Consider the following 20,538-nt stretch of genomic DNA (forward strand, 5'->3'; position numbering starts at 1 on the left):
CCACGAAACCACCTGAACTCCAGCCAGCGTGCACTTTGAAAACAAACCACCAGATGTCACCCACGCCTCAGTGCCTCCAATCTGTTTTTTTTTTTGTAATTTTTATTGTTTATGAAGCCTGATGAATTTTGTTTTTGGCTTGGTCCACAACAGCATTTTTTTCTTTTTTTTTTTTAAAAACAACAAAAACTTAAACCAGTTATCATTAACAGGTATTTAGCCCCAGGATGGCTCTTGTGTTTGTTCAGGCTCATTATGTGTCCTTGCACCCCGCTTGGTGCAGTTTTCTTTGCTCAAACCGGTGACTGTCATCCTTCTTTTCGCCTCCGAGGGCCACTCTCCATCCTCTATGTGCAGCCGAGCATGAATCTGCAGCTCCGGAGCGCTCCGGATGTGTGACAGGCTTCCTGAGAGAGGGGTAATTCCGAAGGGCAGTAGAAGTAATAGGGTAATCTATTATACAGTCCAACTCTTTCTTCCTCCTTTTCTTGCCCCCCTCCCCCCACAGTCTTCAGTTTCTCGCTGCCTCTGCCCTTGCATCAGCATTTCATGAGGACAAATGAGAAGTAGAGTTTAACTACGCACATTCCCGTTGTCCTCCTGCAGAGACCAGCACTTTCTCAATTAAACTGGAGCCCATCTGCCCCGCTGATTCAAAGCTCGCCCCCGACCACGTGGGGGAAGCTCGTGGGCACACACGCAGACACCAGACACACGGCTCCCAGCCCAGCAGTGCGTGACCATCACCGCTGTAGTGTGTTGTCATGCGTGGAGCACATAGTGGCACACACTGTGCCACACATGTTAACCAGCCGGAACACAGAGCGGGGACATGTAGAGAATGAGAATGAGCGTGAAAGTAATAAGGATTTAGAAAGTAATGACGTTATTAGGATGCAAGGCAGAGCATGGGGCAGATGAGGCTTTTATTTGTGTTTGTTCTCAAAAACACACAGTAAGGCCAAATAGGTTGGGCTGTGCAGCTGAACAGGTTAGTCACATTAGTCCAATCAACTGTGTCTTAGTCTTTGTTTATGTTTTATTCGAAGCATTTTCCACTTCTCTGTTTCCTTTTTTTGTACTGCTGAACTGCTAACTCCTTTAATCAATCCTCTGGTGTTAAGTGTCAACATTTGAATTCATGCTCAAATGTTTCATTTGTCTTTGTTAAGGTCAACTCATGCTGGTAGACCAATGAAAACCTCTCTCTCCTCCACCCCCCCACTTCCTTTATCTTCCACCCTTTCACCCCCATCACTGACATTTTCCTCTCTTGTACTCTCCATTTTAGGCTACCTCCCAGAGAGACAGGGAGAGCTCACGGCCACCATCTCCTCCTCCTCTTCCTCCTCCTCCCCCTCCTCCTCCTCGCTCAGCTTCCTTCTCCTCCAGTAAGCACACCCTCATACTCCTTCCATCTGATGCCGGCTGGATGCAGACCGGAGGATTTCCAGCAGGTTCCTGAATCAGTGCTCCCTCTCCTTTCTCTTTCCCTTCCTCCTCCTCTTCCTCCTCTAACATTTGGAGCCTCTCCTTCTCCTTCTCTGCCTCCTCTTTTTCTCCGCTTGTTCACCACCAGGATGTGGCACTCGGTCGCTCTGCTCCTCTCTGGACTCTCCGCTTTGATCCACGGTGAGCCTGCCTGCATTTCTCTCCCTGTTATTCACTCAGGAATCTTGCTGCAGCAGTGGCATTTGATAGGAATTCGGGAAAAGGAGTCGAGGTTTTTGATGCTTCTTCCATGAAGTAAATAAGATTTTAAAGTGAGGAAAAAAAGACTCCTGGAGAAGAAAAGTGCAAAACTCGCTCACCTGTTTGCTTGCTTGTTTACATCTCTGTGTTTCTTGACCACTAATGTGTTCTTGTTTGTCTGGAAACACATGTTTAGGGCTCGAATGCCTCTGCACAACACGTTCTATAAATCAGATTGACGTCCAATCTGTGCTGAATCGCTGATGACAAACACAGTGTGCCGAGAAATCTGAGCTGTTACAACACCTCATCGCCTTTCCGTCCTTATCCAAACCTGTGTGAACATCAGGGGATTTCACACAGAAAAGCAACAAAACAGATCAGTTTAATTACACATATGGATCAGCTCTCTTATTTTTTCCTCCCCGTCTTGAATGTGTTGCAGCTGTTGGGCTGCTGGAGCTCCGAGCAGCTGAATGTTAACGCTGACAGTGGAAGGCAGAGCTGAGAGGAGTGTAGATGAACTTGATCCCTACAGGCACAAGTACCAGCAGTGAAATGGTGTTCAGTCAGTGTTTAGGAGGAGGTTGTAGATCAAAAACTCAACAGGATGAAAGACAAGAAGACATGGAAGGTAGAAGTTCCACACTGTGTGTCTGAAGAAAAAAAACATCCAGGACTTGTGCTTTACTTTGACTGGCTTTGAAGGAAACCACTGCCACATTCTCAGCACTGAATCCTGATATTTCTCTTTTCTACACAGTACATTCTGTGCCTGCCTTTCCCCACAGTTTACCTGTGTGACACTATATTTCAGATTTGAGTTTTTCATTGCTGTAATGAAGCACTGAGGTGTTTTGAGCTGCATTTTAACATCATTTTCTGCTCTCCTGAATGGTATAACCGGTAGATTAAGAACTCTCTGGATCTTGAATAGAATGGGAAATAAAGCTTTGAGTTTGGATAAAGCTCAACAATTTTACCAAGTCTGTTCTAACAGGACAGATAACAGAGAAAAAGCGACATTTACAAAACATTCTTTGCATTTTTAATTGGTCTCCACATTTGCACACAACCTCTGGGCCTTTTAAACTAACCTAATTATACATTAATTTGAGCCAGTTAGGCTCTGATAAGACTTCCCAACATTTCTAATTAGTTTACTGAGTGTTCTCCGAGCTCCCTTTGAATCTTATTCCTGTTTGTTAATTTCCCTTTGGATTTTCCATGTTAATGTGAAATATTTCATTCTGACGGAGAAGCTGTACCATTCTTCCCAGTTTCATTTGCAAGTCTTGAACCATAAAAGTCAAGATAAGTGTGACTAATAGTGATAAAATGTCATGCTAATTTCATCAGTAATTTTCTAAGCCTTTCCTTGGACACGATTAATTTTAGTCTCTAGATGTCTACAGATAGAAAGGTCCTGTGATTTGATTCCCAAGTGATTTACCTTCGTGGAAGTTTTCTTTTTAATATTGGTATAGTTTTTGTTCTTTTCACAGAAAACACAGATTTTACAGAGATGATTTTTTTTCTTTTTTCGTATAACCGTTTTGCCAGATTGAATGAACATTTCCCTGCTTCTTCAGTGTCCATGCAGGGGCCTCATCAGAGAAACCTGCTGAAGAACCTCCTGAAGGACTACAATCGGATGGAGCGGCCAGTGGGCAATGACTCCCACCCTCTTACTGTCATCTTTACGCTGAGTTTGATACAGATCATGGACGTGGTAGGTGTATACAACCACTGCTGTTCTCAACTTCATGCTCACCAGAAAGCTACAAACTCAAAAGCCTGGTTTTGAAATTGGAGTGGCGGACAGATAAGAGGCCGAACACTGGAATCATGGGCTAAACAGTTCCACTATATGCAGGGGCCATTTCATGCAGGGTCTAATGTGAGGAATAACAATTTGAAATAATTTCTGAACCGGTTGTCAACGAATTCAGGCAGGAATTGGAGCGATATGGAACCATCGGCTAGTTTTCATTTGCAGCTAGGCTGCCGCACTCTGGACCGAGTGTGGGTTAAATGAATGCAAAATCATCTTCTCTCTCAACAGTGAGCTACAGGTCAGATCATTTCAGAAACACACTAAGAATGTTTTTAATGTTTTGCAGGATGAGAAGAACCAGGTGTTAACCTCTAACATGTGGTTGCAGATGGTAAGAACCCCTGAGATTTTTCCGCTGTCATAGGTGTGGGAAGATTTGAATACTTTTGTGAAGTAGTTTACATAAGTTGTAACATGTCATTTAATGTCACGACTGTTGTTGAAACCCAGTTTGGGATCTGTAAATGCAGAAGATAAGAAAGTCACAAGCTAATTTCCTATGGAAATGCAGATGTAATATCTTTGAGTTAAACTATCTACGTCTGTAAATCAGAAGATGGAGATAAAGTGGTTGACCTGTAATCCACTGATTTACCGAGTGTAATTCTGTCTGTGCCTTTAAAGAGTTGGTACGATCATTACCTCCAGTGGAACCAGAGCGAACATCCCGGAGTGAAAAACCTTCGGTTCACCACAGATCAAATCTGGACACCTGACATCCTGCTCTACAACAGGTAAAACAAACACCTAAACACACACCTCTCCCCCCCCCCCCCCCCCCCCCCCCCCCCCCCCCCCCCACACACACACACACACACACACATAAAGAAGTAATCTCACTTCCTCCTCTACCCTTCCTCAGTGCAGATGACGACTTTGACTCCACCTTTAAGACCAATATTCTGGTGAACTCCAGCGGCTACGCCAAGTATCTTCCTCCAGGTGGGGGCCTCCTTTTCATTTATTCATTTTTTAATTATTCATGCTTTCTGTCGTTCATCCCTTTTCTACCACTTCCTCATTTCCCTGAGGTGTAGCAGCAGAATATCATTCCACAATCACGGCATGTCTCCTTGTTTGTACACTTGACGTTAATATTTCATCAGTGTAAAACAACATTCCTGGTTAAACACTGGTTACAGTGCTGTAACGTCTACAAATGGGCACTTACTTCCTGTGCTTCCTGCCTTAACCTAAACGCGAGACCTTCGCAAGGCTGTGAGAGTGACGACTCCCCTGTGCTTTCACGGGTCTTTGCTTTATATTTTCTTAGGCTCTCCTTTATATACCAGATTAAAGTAGTCAGAGACTGAATCCTTTGTGCTGGTAGGGAGCAGAGCTGAAATGCCCCCCCCTCCAGTCACAGGCATGAACCGTGAGCTGAACCTTGTCAATTCAGTTAAACGGACAGGTTTCTTAGTAGGATGCTGCCAGATGTAAATACAGCTGCTTAATTCTGTGATTTGTATCGGAGTCATTGAAGGGAAGAATGAAAAGATAGGGCTCTGGTGTGGCAAATGAAGCAAATGAAAGGTTTGACGCGTGTTGAAAGTGTGAAAAGACGGATGGAAACAAAAGAAGAAAAGCAAGTGAAAAAGGCTTCTGAGCTCTGTTATGGCAGATTATTGACAGGAATGAAAAGGCAACAGGTCTGCAGGTGGCAGGCATGGAGCACAAGATGGACAAAAGGTATTTTATTCAGATGTGGTGGATCTCAGGTGTCCTTTTTATACCCATCTTGAAGGTCTTGTTGTGTTTGGATTAATGTCAGTTCAGAAGATAAGATGTAACAGGTTTTAGCTCTTATCTGGAATGGGTGACATCTACAATAACATAATCTTATTTCTAGTCCTTGTAATGCCTTCTTGTGAAGTCATTTTTGAGAATTTATTTTTGGAACCGCGTACGCTCTGAAACTGAGATTCTACCAAACGGCAGAGAAAAATTCAAGTGCCCGTGAGTGTGTCGCTTTCAGAGTTACTGGATGTCTTTGACAGGCAGGTTATGAAAATATGCCGCGAGTGGAGGTGCACAAAGCAGGCAGAGCTACAACCCCAGTTCCAAAAAAGTTGGGACGCTGAGTAAAACAAATGAAAAACAGAATGAAATGATTTGCAAATTCCATAAACCAATACATTTATTTACAATAGAAGATGGAAAACATATCAAATGTTGAACGTGAGACATTTTACTATTTGATAAAAAAATGTTAGCTTATCTTGAATTTGTTTGCAGCATCATGTCTCAAAAAAGTTGGAACAGGGTCATGTTCACCTCTGTGTAGCGTCCCCTCTTCTTTCAACAACAGTCTGTAAACATCTGGGAACTGAAGAGACCAGTTGTTGGACCTTTGGGAGAGGAAGGTTGTTCCATTTTTGTCTGATATAGGATTTTAGCTGCTCAACAGCTGCTTCTTTGTTGTAATTTGTGTTTAATGACGCACTAAATGTTTTCAGTTAGTGAAAGGTCTGGACTGCAGGAAGATCAGTCCAGCACTCAGATTCTTCTACAATGAAGCCACAGCATTTTTGTGGGTTAGCATTGTCTTGCTGATATACAAAGGCTCTCTCAGACAAAGACATCATCTAGATGGGATCATATGTTGCTCTAAAACCTGTACATACCTTTCAGTATTGATGGTGCCTGTCCACATGTGGGAGTTAATAGTTCCATAGGCACTAATGCAGCCTCAAACCATCAGAGATGCAGGCTTTTGAACTGATAACAAGCTGGATCGTCCCTCTCCTCTTTAGTCCAGAGGATGTGGTGTCCATGATTTCCAAAAAGGAAATTTCAAATGTTGATTTTTCTAACCACAGAACAGTTTTCTACATCGTTTCATTCCATTTTAAATTAGCTGTGGTCCAGAGAATATGACGATGTTTCTGGATCGTGTTCATAAATGGCTTCTTTTTGTGAAATCCATGACAGAAGCCCGTCTGTTTGTTATGCTGAGGGTCCGAAGATCACGGCATCCAGTATTGGCCATGTCCCTTGTGTGCAGATATGTCTCTGGATTCTCTGAATGTTTTGATGCTATGTTCTGCAGATGATGACATTTTCAATGTCTGCATTTTCACATTGAGTAACATTATTCTCATATTGGTCCAGAGTTTGTGGACACAGGTTTTGAATATTTCTGAACGTCTGCTTGTCTTTACTTCTGAGAGACTCTGCCTTTTTAAGGTGCTCTTTTATACCCAATCATGTTACTGACCTGTTGCCATTTATCCTAATGAGCCATGACATGTTTTCCCAGCTGTGTCTTTTTAGTACCACTTACTTTTTCTGTTTTTTGTTGCCCCATCCCCAATTTTTTTGAGACATGTTGCTGCCATCAAATTCAAGATGATCTAATATTTTTCATCAAACAGTAAGATGTCTCACTTTCAGTATGTGATATGTTTTCTAAGTTCTATTGTGAAAAAAATATGTGTTTATGCGATTTGCAAGTAATTGCATCCTTTTTTTTTACATTTTCATTTGACACATTATCATCCCAACTCTCTTGGAATTGTGGTTGTAGTTTGAACTTTTTTGGTGTTTTTTCTAATTTAGTGCCTGAGGAGCTCATAATGGGAGTAATTGTGAATATTTGTCCTCATGAAACAAAACCAAGGAAGTAATGTTGATGAAAAGAAAATGTATAGCTTGGATTTGATTTGACAACCTCTGCTCCCAAACCAGCATTCAAGCTGCTAACTTCCTTACTCTTCTCCAAACTCTGCATTCATTTAATTCTGAGGGCTGATTTGCATGTTGACAGATTCATAATGAATGTCTTTGAGAACTGCAAGGCTTCCTTGGCATTTTGGTGTTACGTGTGTGTTTCTCAATGTCTTAACAGGTTTGACTGGTTTATTTCTGTAAGTCTATTCAGGGCTGCAGTTTGCCAGCGACCACTGCATGGTTCATTGTGATTTCTCATTTAGGGAGGTGGATGAGAGCATGCAAGGGTGCTTTTTCATGATTTTGCGCGTGGGTGTGCTGATGCGTATGTGTGAATGCATTTATTTTAAATGATAAAAGTGGGAATCTCATTAGAGCACTATCTTATTTTTCGGCGCTACTGTGGATGTTTTCCTGTGATGCAGCTGAGGCTTAGTGAACAGCTGTGTGTGCAGGCAGTGTGGAGAAGAGTGACAATACTGCTGCCAGTTTTTTTTATAGGCATGTCTTTGATGGGATGTTGTTTCTTATCTAGTCTCTGCTCTCTCATCTTCGACTCCAAACTGAATTGCAAAACAGTGAACCCTCCGAGGACCCGCACAATGTTAAAAAAGTCCTATAGCAGTGTGCAGTCTTGCCGGGAATGAAGCATTTTTCACAAAGTTTCAGGAAAATATAGTCTTACAGTGAATAAATTATTGTCTTGAACAAGAAACTTGATATTTATGGCAGACTCTGTGCACAGCAGATCTCTGATCCTGATACATCTTTCCTCTGTCACTACAGCAGACTGCAGGGGTCAATGCTTTCATTTTGACCACTGATTGTCAAGCTGTAACTCAATCTCCTCGTGCCTTTTTCCTCAGGAATCTTCATGAGCACATGCAATGTGGACGTTCGCTGGTTTCCTTTTGACATTCAGAGGTGTGAGTTGAAATTTGGCTCTTGGACATACGACGGCTGGCTCTTAGATCTTCAGATGACTGATGCTGACATCTCAGGCTACATGCCCAATGGAGAGTGGGATCTAATCGGTGAGTAGGAAGAAATATTCGCATTGTGCTGTCGTCAAAAACATCCTGGCATATATCAACCAAATCAGTCTCTCTGTGGTCTTACAGGTGTTCCTGGCACCAGAAATGAGGCCTTCTATGACTGTTGTAAGGAGCCTTACCCAGATGTGACATTTGTTATCACAATACGGCGGCGAACGCTGTACTATGCTCTGAATCTGCTCATCCCATGCGTGCTGCTGTCTTCTATGACCTTGCTCATTTTTGTGCTGCCAGCTGACTCTGGGGAGAAGATTTCATTGGGTGAGTGCATCAGAAACTGAAACAAGAAAGAAGATTTCAATAGGAAAAGTAGACACGAAAAGTAGGAGAAGTGAGTTTTCTTAGTACATTTCAGTGTCTACCTTCAAGAATGTGCATGCATGAGGTGCAAACATGTGAGAATCCAGGTAAAGTACAGTATTGTGCTAGGTCTTGAGCCACGGCTCATTTATTTATACCTTGGCAGGAAAAGAGGAAATCTGTGATTTATTGAAATGTATGTAAACATATATACCGTATTTCCATTTATGTTTGCACACATTTCAATAAAATGCTGCTCCTATTTCCTGTTTTCCTGCCAATATATAAAGAAATGAGGAGTAAATCAAGACTTTTGCTTTGCACAGAAACAAATAAATTCAGCAAACTCATTGAAATGAGCAGGATTTCAGCATTAAAATCAAATATCTGATCCTTATTTAAGTCACACAATATAGAAAAACAGAATTTGATTAAACTGGTAACATCTAAGCAGTTGTATTGTTCATGTCTTTATTGAACCCACTGAGTAATCACTTAGAGTGCAGGCTGAAAAAATTAAGTGGATGCTGTTTGTGGGAGTTGCACAACAATGAGGAGCTCCTTTTATTATGTGTTTTAGGTTATTAGCTGTTAGCTACTTCAAGATGAAAAGCAAATTTTTTAAATGTTGCTTAACATTAAATGCACATCAGCCGTGTTCTCATTCACTGGTTTGGAGCAAATAAGCCAGAATGTTTAGTGTTGTCAGGACATAATGGTATAAACTAACTCTAAGCACGGCTGTAACAAAAAGAGTTATTGTCACTAGCTTGACACAGACTTTGGCTCAATCCCTATTCCTCCTCTTGGTCCTTCCCAGCCCTTTTTTTGCAGAGGTAATGTGCCCCTTGTGTTTGGAAATCAAAGACTAGTGATCATCTCACCCTTCAAATAATGTGTAACGGGTAGTTTGGATGGCTAAGTGTACTCTTTGACCCCTAAAAGAAAAGTAGCGCTTTACCGCTGCTAAGGTGAAGAACTGGTATTGGGCCTTAGAAGAATGAGACAGAAACAAAACAAGTTACCATGGCAGTGTACAAGACAACAAAGCAAAGAGATCTTTTGGAATTTGGAGTATTGTGTGATTACCTTTTTATTGACCATTTTTATTCTTCAGGAGCAGAAACAGCTGATTGGTCATATGAGCACTAGGCCTTGTAAAATGTGTCATAATCTGTTTAGAAAGGCTGTTCCGATCACCCCTTTGACACATCAATGCATTTCTTTCTTAAATTAACAAAGACATTTTTCTTTGGGGCAATCGTAATCATAACAAGAATGTCTAAACAAATAATTGAACTATCACTTTATGGTAAATGTATCAAAATGCTCACATTCAGCATTACAAACCTAAACCATACAGATGACTTAGGCAGGTTTACCTCAGCAAACACATTAAAGGGTTAATTTGCCATTTTCTACTAACCATTTTGGATGTGCAACTTTAAGATACACAGAATTTTTTTTTAAATATACAAATTGTCTTATCCCATCACTAAACCTCTTATAAGCTTTGGGTCATAATATTCATGGAATTAATTGTTTATTCAGGGACTGCAAAGCTTTGATACAACTCCAGCCTCTGCAAAACAGCTCCAAACCACCATAGTCTGTCCTCCATTTTTCACAGTTACTGTAGGATAAAGATTAGGTGTTTGTTTGTGTGTGTTTAGGTGTGTGCTTTTTTTCTGGGGAGCAGTGGTCTCCTGTGTGATGTCTTCCCATTAACGGCGTTCCTATTTAGTGTTTGGTGGAGATCTTAAAAAACATGTGAGTTAGGATGCTTTTGAGTTATTTTCTGGTGTTTTGCAGCAGTCTATTTTTCTTTTGCATGTTCCAGCTTTGTGCATTCGCATAATGTTTTCTTGAAGGTCAGGGAAAGTTGTAGGGAGACCAAAGTTTAGCTGTAACCGGACTTTGTCAGAAACAAGACTTCATGTGCCCATATTTGGACAGGATGGACACTTTGTGTCTTATCTTCTGAAGTGGAACCCCTGACAACCACTACTGTTTAGAGAGCTTATTAGCTCAATATTTGCTTCCTATTGTGACTTAGATCACGATCTGACCACATTTGATGTGGGTAATAGAGGTAGAAATCCTGAAAATTTCAAAAGATGTTGCACAATATTGTTTTCTTGCCTTAAGTTATTATACCAGACCAGACAGTAAAATACAGCAAACATGAATGTAGGCAGGATTCTTCTTTGCAGACTTCTTAAGAGGAAAAAATATATATTCAATCATGTGCCCTCCACTGACATCCCATAAAGTTGCCAAGAACACATTAAATTTCCAACTTGAGTGCTCTCAAACTCCTACCAGTGTGACTATAGAATGTCTAAAACTGAATGTTAATCACAAGAAAACCACTGGATAATAAATGCAAAAAAGAACAGGAGTGGCACAGGAGATGTAACAGGAGGCACAAAACAGGCAAAGTTGGGAGGGAGCTGAGAGAGCAGAGGGATTAGAGGATAAAACAGACAGATGAGAAATGCGAGGAGGAGGAGGAACAGAGAGCAGTGGGTGTGAGAAGATGGCAAAAAGACAGGTGAAGAATCTGAAAAGGATGAGAGAGGACAGCACAAAAGAGAAAGGGAGGACTTACGGTGGTGATGGGGAGGAGAAGGTTGGAGACAACCAAATCACACTATAATAGGCTGGAAGAGAGAGATTAAGCACATAACACATTTTAATATTCATCCTGTTTAAAAATGACTGATGTCCATGTCACAAGGAAATTAAAACTATATACGATATTATGTCGGCTTTGGAGATAAAACAATCAGACAACTAACAGAAGAGCATTTATCCTAATAATGGATAGATTGTTTGATACAATATGCTCGGCTGTCAGCCTCTCAAATGTTTGAATTCAATCTTTTCCCCTGTCGTTTAGTCTCTCTCTATTGACTGTTTTTAAGTTTCAGAACATTTACCAAACAGAAAAAAAGCTAATAGAATATACAATATTTGATTCTGTGAATTACAGTTGAGATTTTAACTCAGTTTGTGGATTCTTTATTAAATCCTAAAGAGAAATTATATAGCAGCAGTACAAATGAAGAAACTAAATATAGTCATCAGTAGTGAGTCATTATAAACAGTCAGTGTGTAGAGTTGTTACTGTGAGTTGGAATGACCTCTTGTGCCGAAGCTGAAGAACCCTCTGACTGAACACACGTCTTTAATTACCGTTGTGTAGTGGGTGTGCAGCATTGTTCATTATGTTGAGCCGTTTTTCCAACATTCTTTTTACAACTAGCTTCAGGCGATCCAGAACAGTCCACAGCACAGAGCCAGCCTTCTTTATCAGTCTGTTCAGTTTCTTCGAGTCTCTGGCTCTGATGCTGTTGCCCCAACAGATGGCTGCAAAGCACATTGCACTCAAAATATTCAACATCTTGATGCAGACATTGAAGGACCTTAGCACCTAGATATCTGTAGTCCTCCACCACCTCAACTTCTTCTTCCAGGATGGAGACAGTGTTTGGCTTACTCATGGTCCTCCTAAAATCCACAATCATCTGTTTGGTTTTGTTTGTTGGTTTTGTAGATGAGGAGATTGTTCCCACACCATGCCACAAAGTGATTGAACAGTTCCCTGTACTCAGCCTCTTGTCCATCGCTGATACACTCAACAACTGCAGAGTTATCTAGTATTTCTGTAGATGACAGGACTCTGAGATGTAATTAAAGTCTGAGGTGTGCAGTGTGAAGAGAAACTGTGAGAGTACAGTCAGCTGTGGCGCTCCTGTGCTGCTGACCACCTTCTCAGATTCACAACCCTTTAGTTTCACAAATTGTGGTCTGTTTGTCAGGTAGTCAATAATTCAGGTGGCTGTGGAGGCATCAACCTTTATTTTCTGGAGTTTCATACATAACAGTGCAGGCTGAAATGTATTAAAAGCAGTGGAGGCATCTAAGAACATGATTCTCACCATGCTGCCAGCTTTGCCCAGATGAGGGTGAAGCAGGTAGATGATGGCACCTTCACCACCAAACATAGGATGATAAGCAAACTGTGGGTCCTGAAACCTTTTAATTTGCTTATTTAGGTGAGCCAATAACACTCACTCCAGGACTTTCATAATGTGGGATGTTAAGGCAGCTAGTCTGTAGTCACTGAGGGCAGATGCAGAAGATTTTTAGGTACTGGAACAAGGCAGGATGTCTTCCACAGCACTGGGACTTTCTATTAAGATTGAAGAGGTGCTGTAGAATCCCACGTAGCTGTTTAGTGCAGGTCTTTAGGACCCTCGGGCTGACACCATCTGGACCTGCAGCTTTGTTCTGGTTCAGTTGCTCCAGCTGCTACATCACCTGACTGCTGGCCCCAGACAGGCTGGGGGGGAGATGGTGGGAGAGATGCTGGTTAGGTTGTGCTAAGATCCATGATTGTGGTGGAGGGTTACATTACGGAGATGTGGGTACAGGAAGTGTGTACGGTCTGTGTAGCTGGAGGCAGGGCAGGAGAATGTGGAGTATTGTCCTGAGCTGAACCTAATTTAAAACATGTTCAGCTCATTGGCTCCATCCACTCTCCTTTTATTTGACCACAGATCCAACATGTTCTGTCGAGGCTTGCTTTCCGGCTTTTTCCTGTAAACAGCAGCAGCATTTTTAAATCACATCGCATCAGTCCATCCTCTCACTAAATGCATTCTATCATTTGGACAACAGCATTGTCAAACATGTCCTTAACCTCGATGCAGGATGTACTATACAGCAACTCTCCAAAGGGGAAAAAAATGCCAACTCTTACACATGCGGTCAATTAACCTATTGATGTAATTAAGGCTAGTGAATTGATTAAGGGGGAGAGAGCTTACACAATGCCTTCCAGGAAAATACTCTCTACTGTCACCTTACTTGATGGAGGAGACAATGGGGACAAAGTGGCTTGCTTTTAAAAAGAAGAGGTGTCATTTCTGAACAAATAACTGTAACATAAAAGAGGTATTTTTTAATTCACCTAATATCGTTAAAGCATTCATATTTTATCTCTCTGCTCTGGAGTTTAATTGAATGTTCTGAATGGAGACAGTTATGCCAGCAAAGCACTCCTTAAATTCTTTCACATGAGACAAATGGAGTGGAGGTGGAAAAATGAAGGTGAGTTCCACAGCAGGAGTGGGTGAGATGTGTGCTTGCTGTGTGGATGTGCATTTTGGCTGTAGATGTACAGAATGTCAAGAGGTAATTCCCTGTTTGAGCATTAGCTGGTGATTTGCATAAATCGAACCAGATCTTATCCTGAGTGTGATCATTTATCAAAATACCAAACACACCAATGGAGTTTCTTAAAAGAAGCCTAAGCGACTCAGGGGAGGAGACTAAACCGCAGTATTGATTTTTTAACAAAATGTAGCCAAAGCATTAAGAACTATCTGTTTGTTTATCTCTCTGCCTGCAGGTATCACTGTGCTGCTCTCGCTCACTGTTTTCATGTTGCTGGTTGCTGAGATCATGCCCGCCACATCTGACTCTGTCCCTCTTATAGGTACGTGAAAATCAGTGTTTGTGTATGTCTTTTACATCTGCAAGTTAAATGAACTCGCAACACCCTTACTACTACCTACTACGCTCACTAAATTTAAGATTGACTAAATGATATCAACCCTGTGACCCTAAGTTTGATTATGAAAATGAATGGATGGATATGATATCAAGCTGTTGAGCTCAGTAATATTTGTAGTAACTCAGTCTATATTTGGTCTCGACTGTACCCAGTTCTGTAAAGAAAAAATAGCTTTTGTTTGAGCTGCAGTGCTTTAGCAGATATAAAGCTAATCTTAAGCCTTTTTCAGTCTCTTTAAGGTAGCACTGTTTCTTCTTGAGACATTCCTCCTCATAATGCTAACCTCATTGAGCAGTTGTTCATGCAGGCAGTAATAACCCATGATTGTGTTCAAAGAATATGGAACCTCCAATGGTCATAAGAACAACTGTATGAGAGGAGTCAAAATGTTGTGCATTAAAGTGATAGTGGCATTGTAATAGAATGTATTCTAGTTATAATCATGACATTTTTGAACTGCAACCAAGAAGTTTTAATTTAATTTAATTTAATTTCTACTCTACTGCGAGGGATATTATTGCCTTATTCCAATTAGAAGGACGACAGTGTTGTCATAACGTGTTTTGTTGATGTGTCATTGAGGCAACCAGCAAATTAGTATCAATTAAAGCGACGGTGACACACATAATGACACAGTCCCCTTACCCTCCTTCGCTCTCAATTAATTGACTAGCTTATTTCAACAGAAGACCTTAAAAAAGGCTCAATCTATTCTATTCATCCGCTGTCTAATGAGGCTGCAGTTTTGTTTGTTGTTGGTTTTCCGCATAAAAAAGGTTCTATGTTTTTACACTTTTGTATATTTTGGCCCTAAAATGCTATTTATTGTGTTGCATTATTGTTAATGTTTGATGGCTATTTTGTACTGCTGGCTGTGCAACAAATTGCTTTTGGGGATAATAAGATTTTCCTTGCTCCCTTGAATCCTATTTCTCTTGTGTTCGTAGTAGTTTTAGATGATGCTTCTATGGCTTGTATTTGATTGTATAAACAAATTACTTATGTGGTTGTTTTGATTTGGAGGACCTGCTGGCTCCTTCTTGCGGTCACGTTTTTGTGGGAAGGATAGGGAAATGGTCTTTTCCAGGCAAGACAATGTCTCAGCAAGACAATGTCAAACCACTTTTTGCAATAACTTTTATTACTATAACTTCTCACTGTAATAACAGGTGCTAAACTGAGCTGCCTTCAATCAGTACCACAGAAAACATTTTATACTTTATGAAATGAAAAATAAAGCATCAGAGCTCTAAACTGTTGAGCAGCTCAGTTACTTCATTAAGCAAGATCGGAGGGAAAATATTTCACTTGACATCAGTAGGTCTCCTCTTACTGAGTGTTGTTAATAGGAGAGCTGATGTAATGTCGTGGTAAACATGCATCTGTCCTAACTTTTAAAAAAAGCCTGTTGACAGCATCAAATTCAAAAGGCGCTCCTCGTCAGACAGATAGATTTGCAACATATTATTTTCTGTTTTTATTTACATTGAATTGAAACAGGGTTTCCATTGGTCTCAGAGGAAAAATTAAAACATGATGACTCAGCTCTGATGATTCTACTGGATGAAAAGTTTCCCCAAGATCAAATTAATTAACTGAGGGTCAGAAAATGTTAAAGTGTAATGGGTGCCCATCTAATTGTTGATGAATTTCAGTCTGAACCAAAGTGGTGGACCAGCTGTCAAACACTGCCATCCTCAGTGCCGTGCAGCTGTCCAGGGCTCAATAATCATATTTCCCACCTTCTATCACATAATGTACAAGAGTTATACAGTACACTTATAATATACAGTTACAAAGTAGCAGAGCTGCAAAATATCCCAACAAAAAACTGTAAAAACAGAATTTATTTAAGCCACCTGCTCACCCTAAAATTTAATAGGCCAAATTGATTGTGGGCACACTGCTAGAAATTATGTTTAGTGAGCTAAGACTGCAGCCAGAAGCAGATGCAAGGCGATCATTGCCTGAAGATACAAAACCGGGTCATTAAAAGCTTCTGACAAAAAAAATGCAGTCGTGATCATCAGAGTGCTGCTTTCAGCATATTTTTTTATTAAGACTAACAACCCTCCTCTTAATCTGTTTGATGATTTCGCCAACACAGTGAACGGTGCAAACAAGCAGGCTGTAATGTTGGTAGCAAGTCTAAGGTTGGCACATATATGTTCAAAGGGTGCTCTTATCTTTATTAAAACAGGGGAAGAAACTGTCTGTGAGGTGATTTAAAAAAGTTAACCTTCATGTTGAGGATTCCAGTGAGTAACATGCGAGAATGTGTACATGTTAACCTTGTAGATTTTTCGTCATATATCTTTTGTACCACTTTAAACTGCTGTAAACACTGCAGCTGTTAACAGGCTACTACTTTGTGAAAAATCTGAGAAATAGAAAATACAACACTGCTTCAAACTCCTCCTCAGGTCAGTACTTTGCCAGTATTATGATCATCGTTGGGATGTCAGTCATCGCTACAGTGGTGGTTCTGCAGTATCATCACCACGATCCAAATGGAGGAAACATGCCGAAATGGGTGAGGCTGAACTCACACACTTTATCCTGACCTAAGACACGTTACATGCAGTTTATCCTGACCTAAGACACGTTACATGATATATAGGCTACATCATGCTTTCCTACTCGTTAAAGCTAAAGTTGATCTCTCCGTTTCAGATGTGATGCATTCCTTTTGTTTTTCTTGTCCCATTGTTAGTATCAGTGTTCTGCTCTGCCGTTTTCAGTAAGACTTCATCAGATTGTTAGCACAATTTACGCTTTCCTGTCAGTTTCTCCTTTTTTATTCACCGTCTTCCTCGGCTGTGACTCATCGGCAGCGTCAGTCTGCCTCAGTGTGTTCATCAAATGCCTCGCCACAGACTTCAGCAGGAGTGCATTTCAAAGCACTCTGGATATGTGGGCGGACTCGGTTTGACTCATTCCCTCTTTTTATTTTTCTTGCCTTCTGTTTACTAAAAAAATGCATCACATCTTTTTTGCGTTTTTTGAGTTTTATTTCAATGTTTGTAAACTGAAACCTATGAAATGTGGACAGTTTGTTTGATTTTTTTCTTGATTGTATTCATTTTGTTGTTTTGATTTAAATGCAGAGATTAAGCTGACAGGCCTGCAATAACTAAAACATATACAGGTGTTTTGGCCGCATGAGCGTGAAAATGCAGCATGTATTGACACGTTGCAAGGACGTTCTGTTGATAAATGGCCTGTTCAGACAGTCCAGTGGCCAATTAACAAGCTAATTGATGAGGTTCAGATGAGGGCACTGAACCAGCACAGTTCATAATTAGAGCTTGCTCAAATACAATATCAGTGGTGGCAGCAACAGGGGGTTTTACCTGCCTTGTAAACACACTCTGCGGATGATAATTGAGTAGTCATCTGGACATTAGCTCTCATTAGATGCCAGACACCCATCTGGACACTGCTGGGCCTGTTTGCCCTTTCTGGAGGCTTTTTACAGGGGAGTTTATGATGCTGTGGAAGAGTCAAAAAGAAGAAAGCAAGGGGAGTAAATAACAGAGGACAAGAGCAGAAGTGAAGATTTAAATTTGTCTTTCTCTAATGCTGCAGTTTACTAAACACATTTGTGAGCTCATAATGCGTCTGAATTTGTAATCTGTCAATTATTTCCGATAAGTCCACAGCTTGAATTTAATACTGCCTGGTCTCTCTGAAGAGAATCTTGTTCAAGCAAAAAGTCTTTTTTTGCCTTAGGCACTTTACCAAAGGCTCTAAAACTTTCACAAGTGCATTTGCAGTGTAAAATAAATTGCAAGGCTGAAATAAGAGTGCTGTCATATCGGCGTATCTGTTGAATCTGTGTATTTGTGAATGGGTCAGGATGTGATGTTTTCATTGCTTGACAACTGCTTTACAGCTTTTTTAGATTTCCTTTGAATGCTTTAATGCTCAGCCCTCCCTCTGTGCATATTTTACCGTCTTTTTCTCTCTCCAGGTACAGCTCGTTTTGCTGCAGTGGGTAGCATGGTTCTTGCGGATGAAGCGACCGGGGGAGAATGACGATCCAGAACGACCCCCCTGCGCTCCTCACTTGCGCCGCTGCTCCTCGGGCTCACAGAGTGGGAGCATTCCCAACCCTCCAGACCCCACTCTCCATCTGCTGCACCCACAGAACCTGGCTCCACTCCAGACGGGCCCACTTCATGCGGGGCACCCTCACCTGCATGCTCAATCCAGCACAAACAATAACGGGAATCTTCTTTACATGGGCTTCCAGAGTATTGAAGATTCTTCAGTGCTCTCAGAGCCTGTCCAGAGGAATAATATCTCCACAGGGCCTCCCCGAGTCGTGGGAAGTCCGCCTCCACACCTGCCATCTCAGTTCTGCAGCTCCCCACCACCTCCTATTCCTAATATGGATACTGTTGGGTGTCCCAGCACTGTTTCTAGTGGTGGGGGCTTCGGAGGTGGACCAGGAGGGCTTGGAGGGTGCTCAACTGCAGGGATAGGAGACCCCCAACTGCAGGCTATCCTGGAGGAGGTGCGTTACATGGCAGACCGCTTCCGAGAGCAGGACGAGGCCGAGAGCGTGGCTGACCAGTGGAAATTTGCGGGTGCGGTGATAGACCGCCTGTGTCTTGTGGCATTTAGCATTTTCAACATCATTTGCACCATCTCAATCCTTATGTCTGCTCCCAACTTTGTGGAGGCTATTTCAAAGGACTTTGTCTGACTGCAAAGAGAGAAACAGAGAAGAAGCGTGAAGGGACGGTTGTGGGGAATTAAATGTAGAATAAAGGATGGAGTGGGCCCCGATCCAAGGAAACACAATTTCCAGCAAACTGTAGGCTCTGTGATTTGTGATTGCAAGGACTTGGGAAAAATGGTTTTCTTTGCAATACATTCTGTTTTGTAACTGAAAAAAAAAAGAAAACAGATGAAAAAGGGAATACAGAGTGAAGTTTAGATAAAATTAGGGCGAGCAGGGTGCTTTATCATATTCTTGACAAGCTGACATGGATTTTTGCAGCTAATTTAAAGACTTTCCTCCAAAATTAAGAGGAAAGATGAGTCAGAAAGAGGTACAGAAACAGAAGATTATCAGTCTAATGCAACTTGAGGTAGGATGACTCTAGAGCCGGGGAAGAGATTGAGAGTGTAAGAGTGGAAAAGAGACAGGCAGATAGACAGGGACAGATAAAGGAGACAGATATGTGAGTGTTTTATTTTCTCAAGGAGGGAAGACAGCCCCTTACTCCCACATGTGGAGAAAATACAGCATCATTCAAAGTGATGTGAGGACAAGAGGGCGGGGAGAAGAGAAAGAGTCTTTTACAAGGACACGCAACAAAGAGCAGTTGTGAAGGCCCGACACTTCATCCCCCTGTGACACTGACAGAGTTAGGCGGAGTAAGCAGCTTGATGTTCGGATGCACAAAAATGGACCGAAGATCAAGAACGCGGCAGCACAGAAGAACAGAAGAGGATCTCATCTATTATTCAATCACATCCATCTAATGGCTGTCCAATTGAAAGACCTTGGATAATCTTTAGGACTAATAAGCTTTTAAAAGATGAAGTCTCCTCTCTGCTTGTGAGCCACTCTAAATTTCCAAGGCCTTATCTCGATGAGACGATTTCCAATCAGCAGAGATCAAAAGTTCCTCAGCAGCTTGCACTGTGTGCGGTGCTTATCATGACTGGTAAACTGAATCAACTGGTCATCAGCAATGCAGCGGGCAGTCGCCTCGCTGCAGTGGAGACAAAATGAAAATCCACAAGGCAGTTACCTAACTCTATCGGGCAGGTCATAATGGACCAGCACAACCCATTGGATTTCATATTAAAGGTTTAATAGCTCAGCTGGGAGGTCAGGACTTTAAAAGGACACATAGCAAAAGGGAATGAGATGATTTAAAATCCCAAAACTGAAATGGAGAAGCAGCATTGCATAATTTGCTCTCAGATCCTGAGAGGTTCCAGCTTCATGAGGGATCTAAAAGGAACAATAAGGTTTTATTTCAAGGAGTTTATTTAAAGTTTTAAATTTTCACTATAACTGTCGGCTAAAGATCATTTATGGAAAACAGTGCCCAAGAACCAAAAAGTCTCTCTGCCTTTCTGCTAGCAGTTTGAATGTTGGTTGATTGCAAGGTTATCAAGGCTAAACTTAATTCACAAATATTGATGGGTCTGATTAGCTGCTCCTGTATTTAAATAAAGGCCGTCAGGATCGCAAATACAAGTTGGAAGAAGCATAAACAATTTACATTTAACAGGCAAATGTAAAAGTATAAGTTTGATTAACAAATGGTGTAGTTCTTCTTTGTATGTACTCACAAAGAATGCATCTAAAACCATGCGTCAAATAGCCTGATGCAGAGTATCTGACTTCTAAATATGACGTCTGTGCACTAAATTGA

The 20,538-nt window shown here is 41.3% G+C and overlaps 1 protein-coding gene across 1 annotated transcript; it reads left to right on the plus strand.

Annotated features, from left to right (window-relative positions):
- The first annotated feature begins 1,445 nt into the window (after positions 1 to 1,445).
- chrna11 (cholinergic receptor, nicotinic, alpha 11) lies at positions 1,446 to 19,778 on the plus strand. The gene is made up of 12 exons (XM_072370262.1): positions 1,446 to 1,632; positions 3,285 to 3,424; positions 3,816 to 3,860; positions 4,154 to 4,263; positions 4,392 to 4,471; positions 8,065 to 8,232; positions 8,320 to 8,514; positions 13,973 to 14,059; positions 16,561 to 16,670; positions 18,111 to 18,262; positions 18,359 to 18,410; positions 18,498 to 19,778. The coding sequence occupies exons 1-12, from the start codon at positions 1,581 to 1,583 to the stop codon at positions 18,846 to 18,848; spliced, it is 1,542 nt and encodes a 513-aa protein (XP_072226363.1). The 5' UTR covers positions 1,446 to 1,580; the 3' UTR covers positions 18,849 to 19,778.
- The last annotated feature ends 760 nt before the right edge of the window (positions 19,779 to 20,538 follow it).

Source organism: Leuresthes tenuis, unplaced genomic scaffold (genome assembly GCF_036924035.1).
Source record: "Leuresthes tenuis unplaced genomic scaffold, fLeuTen1.0.hap1 SCAF_18, whole genome shotgun sequence".
Classification (NCBI taxonomy): Eukaryota; Metazoa; Chordata; class Actinopteri; order Atheriniformes; family Atherinopsidae; genus Leuresthes; species Leuresthes tenuis.

What these genes read in the sequence shown, in the direction of transcription:
- chrna11 (XM_072370262.1), top strand. Translation starts at nt 1,581, where the DNA reads ATGTGGCACTCGGTCGCTCTGCTCCTCTCTGGACTCTCCGCTTTGATC. An exon ending in GACATCCTGCTCTACAACAG is followed by an intron (nt 4,264 to 4,391) that starts GTAAAACAAACA and finishes ACCCTTCCTCAG; the next exon opens with TGCAGATGACGACTTTGACT. An exon ending in AGAGTATTGAAGATTCTTCA is followed by an intron (nt 18,411 to 18,497) that starts GTGCTCTCAGAG and finishes CTGCCATCTCAG; the next exon opens with TTCTGCAGCTCCCCACCACC.